Source organism: Athene cunicularia, assembly GCF_003259725.1.
Source record: "Athene cunicularia isolate RWA chromosome 17 unlocalized genomic scaffold, athCun1 chr17_part1, whole genome shotgun sequence".
Taxonomy (NCBI): Eukaryota; Metazoa; Chordata; class Aves; order Strigiformes; family Strigidae; genus Athene; species Athene cunicularia.
In genome coordinates, this window is record NW_020799122.1 from 6,848,479 (window position 1) to 6,852,559 (window position 4,081).

General features: G+C 58.7%; 2 protein-coding genes across 2 annotated transcripts in view; both read right to left on the reverse strand.

Moving 5' to 3' along the window:
- The window catches only part of AK1 (adenylate kinase 1), a 20,978-nt gene that overhangs the window by 16,730 nt on the left and 167 nt on the right, over positions 1 to 4,081 (reverse strand). The gene's annotated exons all lie outside the window — the stretch shown is intronic.
- On the reverse strand, positions 1,239 to 4,075 carry DPM2 (dolichyl-phosphate mannosyltransferase subunit 2, regulatory; the record flags this gene model as incomplete). Its single annotated transcript, XM_026860223.1, has 4 exons — positions 1,239 to 2,177; positions 2,478 to 2,580; positions 3,684 to 3,773; positions 3,935 to 4,075. Coding segments are annotated over 4 exons (393 nt in total), but the record flags the coding sequence as incomplete, so codon positions are not given.

Below are 4,081 nucleotides of genomic sequence, written 5' to 3' on the forward strand. Positions count from 1 at the left end.
GCTCGGCCCCTTCCCCGGCTCCGGTCCCCATCCCCCGTGTCCCGGGACCGGGCCCAGCACCCACCCGTGCGCCCGGCAGCGACCCCAGCACCCGTTTTTCCACCTCTCCGGCTTCTCTCCAGCCTTAGGGGGGTGTGTGTGTCCCCGCAGCCAACTCCCGTGTCCCAAACCCCCTTTCTCACCGGGCACCGCTGGCTCCCAACCGGCCACGGGTGGGAACAGCCCAGGGCCCAAAATGCTCCAAAATGGCCCGTGAGTGGGGCCAGCGGGTCTCAGTACCCCGGTCCCCATCCGACGGCCCGGGGGGGGCCACCCCGCACCCGCAGCCCCTCACGCCCCGGCCACGCTGCAGAGAGCACCTGTGAGAAATGTCTCCAGCGTGAGCTGCCGCCCGCCCAGGGAGCGGAACTGGACTTTGTTTTCTCCCACTGTTGACAAAGAAATATGAGAAGTAACCTTGAAACTGGTCCCAATCCTGTCCCCTCCGCAGGCTTTGGCCAGGGGTGAAGAGGAGGTGACAGGGACACTGGCAGGGGCACAGGAAGCAGTACCTGGGGGACACGCCTGCAGTCGGTCAGACCAAATTTTTCCCCCTTTTGCCTCAAACCCACTTTCCCAGGCTGGGCTGAGCCACATCCAGAAGAGAGGGGCTGGGAAGGGGAGCGAGGGATTCCTCACTGGGAGAAGCAGCAGGAGCAAGACACGGACAGGGGGAAACGTGGGATGGAGGGCTCAGCGACAGGCAGCCTGCAGCCCCCACAAGAGCTGGGAGCCTCCCCCCAGCCAGACCCTGGCCTCTGGGCCACCCGCCGGCTCCAGCCATGCAGCAGGTCAAACCACAGCCACGTTCAGCCCAAGAGCTGCAGCACCCGGGGGCCTCCCCGAGCCACCAGCATCAGCCCCCTGGCAGCACGGGAGATGAGGGGACATGCTGCTGTCTGGTGGGGGGAGTTCACAGTACCCACGGGAAGGCTCAGAGTGACCCAAATTCACCTGGCTTTTGCTGGAGCTAGGCCAGGTGGGGTAAAGCAGCCCCCCAACACGGCAGGGCCGGCACAAGAGTATGCCCAGCCCAGCCAGGTTCTCCAACACTTCCCTGTTTGTCCCCACGGGCAGGACAGGGCCCTTGGCAGCACCTTCTCCAGCACACTGTGGGGCACTGCCAGGGACATGCAGCAGCAACACCCCGACAGGCCTGCGGCACCCCTTCAGTGCAGGCAGAGGACAGGGACCAAGACCTTGTGGAACCTTTATTGAGGGCGATCCCACTTGTTGTGGTCTGGGGGAGCTGCCAGGAGAGCAAACCCCACGGGGGGAAGGACAGGGTGCCACCATGCCTGCTTGCCCAGCCCCAGCCCAGCTGGCACCCAGAGCCTTGCCTGGGGCAGGAACCCAGCCAGCAGCTGGCACAGGAACCGCACCTGGGGAGCTGACGGCTTCCTTGTGACTCAGGGCACCCCCGTGGCACCCCCGCAGCTGGATGACTGCAGGAGGGGACACAGAGGGCAGCAGTGGCACTGTCCCTGCATCCTCTGCATGCCTGGCCTCACCAGGGTCCTTTCTCAGAGAGGTAAGAGCCCACCAGTACCATGACTAGCCCTTCCAGCAAGCAAATGGAGAATGCCAGCCTGCCTTTTCCCAGCCCAAAGTTTAATTTCTGTCCTCTGAAACAGATCCAATTAAAAACGCCCCCACAAACTGTATGTAAACATTTGAAAAAACCTATAAGGAACAAACTACTGGTCACAAGAGCAGAGGGGAAGGATTATCCAGAGGCTGAGCATTGGGCAGAGGTCAGGGCTCGACTTGCACTCGCGTGGTTACAGCTGCTGGACCCTGACAGCTCCTCTAGCCAGCATGGGCACAGCAGCCCCAGCTGGGGAGCAGGTCCCTTGCAGCCAGGGCTCTGGTCCCTCTCTCGATGAGCCCCGGAGGTCAGTTTTGCTTCCGTTTGGTCAGTTAAGTTGTAAACTACAGAAGGTTTCATCTCTGCAGGAAGAGCAGCCAGCTCGGCGCTGAGCGCTCTGGAGGAGGCATCCGCCCGGTGCTGCAGGTAAAGTCTTTTCCTGGCCACACTGCCGCAGTGTGGGCACCTTCTCATCTCTCTCAGCTGGGCCTTCAGTCTGATTTCTTGGCGGGTTTCCTGCTCTTCCACATCACGACCATTATAAAAACGCCTACCATCAGAGAGAGAAGAGATTCAGCCAGAAAACTTCCAATTATGGGCCCTTTTAAAACATATTGTAGGGAGAAACAGAACGTCAGCAGAGCAATCAAGGAACAATTAAGCTGTCCAGAGCCTCAAACAGCCAAAGTTACACACAAACACATGCCCCGAGAGCCTGTGCCAGGTGAAGATGCAGTAGTAGCCACAGAGAGTGTGTCACAGACGTCATGCATTAGCTAACCCCCTAGCAACCCTGTTCTCTCTTCCTAATTTAGAAGCTTCTAATTAGAACTACAGAAACAACACTCACCTATAAATAGGACTAGCAGCAGCCCGGCGACCACAGGGATGATAACAGCGTACTCCCTCGGCAAGAAGTACTGGTGGATCCCATGGTTGCTGTTGATGAAGGGCTGCAGGAGACAGAGCGGGGTGTCAGCAGGTGGGGACAACACCAGGGCAAGTCCCTCACACCTGCAGCCTCATGGTTTCAAAAGCAGGACAGAAATATCAGGCCTGAAGAAACAGCTTAGGAAAAAAAAAAAAAAAGGGTGCCCAGACCCTCATGTGGCTCAGCTCACAGCTGCAGGGATGTGACAGTGGGTGGGCAGTGAAGGTGTCAGGGGGCAGCAGATAACGAGGGGCAGCTACACGAAGCCAACACAGGGGTCCCACAGCCCTGGTGCCTCGGGGTCGGCACAGCTGCTGGCCTGCTTGGTGCGGTGTACAGCAAATCCCCCGACTCTCTGCCCCGAAGGGAGCAGCTGATAACGGCTCTGCTCAATGGCGATCCCACCAGGATCCCCTCTGCGAGGCCAGTGGAAAGCTTTGGACACTAGAGAGCAGTGTCAGGATTCCTACACAGCAGCGAGCACACCTCTGCACTCCTGTACAGGGCAGCAGAGTAAGCATATGCCAAGAGGGGAATTCAAAACTCTGAGGGGAAGCTGCCAGGAGTTCAGACATCAACCCAGGGCTGAACCAGGCCTCTCATACCTGGAAAGCTCACAAGGAGATATTTCCTTCCAGGAAGAAAACCACTAATGATCCCACCTGATGTGTCCCTAGACATGGGCAAATGTCAGGCTCACAATCACTTCCCCAAAGATCTGCATTCCCTAAACATTTCTCCTCCCTACCAGGCTCCAGATTTGGTAAGTTTGGTATGTCTTCCTCCATGATCCCCCACCCGAACCAGGAATCTGGAGGACTGCAAACACGAACACTGATGACACCACCTCCAGAGGGGTCAGGCTTCAGCTCCTGCAAGCCTCAGATCTTACACCAGCCAGATCAGCAGCCTTTGAGCAGCAGGGCTGGCAGCAGGGTCAGAGCTTGGTATCACAGGCAAGGGCTTTTGCCAACAAACAGAGGAAGCTCTGCCTTTAAAGTTTTAACCAGGGATCTGGCAAGGCAGAGTCCTTCAGGCACACAGACACATCAGCACCTAACAAAGCCCAGGCAAACAACTGGGTGTGAAGTGACTGGGATTATAAAGGCCAGAGGAGACCCGTACCAGTATGATGATCCAGAGGGTGTAGTAAACAAAGAGGACGAGGCTGAAGGCAACCAAGCCGAATCCAACCACCTGGTCTGTTGCTGTGGCCTGCAAAGGGAGAGAGTCAGAGTGGGATCTGCGCGCTGCAGGGTCTGCGCAGGAAGTTAATGGGCACCTGCTGTTCCTTCAGCCCCAGGTTACATGAACGCACCGCTGCGGGTCTGAAGCACGCAGGGAAGGGGAGAGGCTCTGCCACAGAAATAACGCACCGCGAGGGCGGCAGAGAACGGCCTGGTCTTGCGGCTGGGGGCGCTCCCGGAGCTCCCGTCCGGCCGCGCCAGCTCACGCTCCCACAGCTCTGTCCCAGTCCTCGCAAGTACCGACCCCCGCCGGCACCGGCGCTGCCCCAGAAAGGC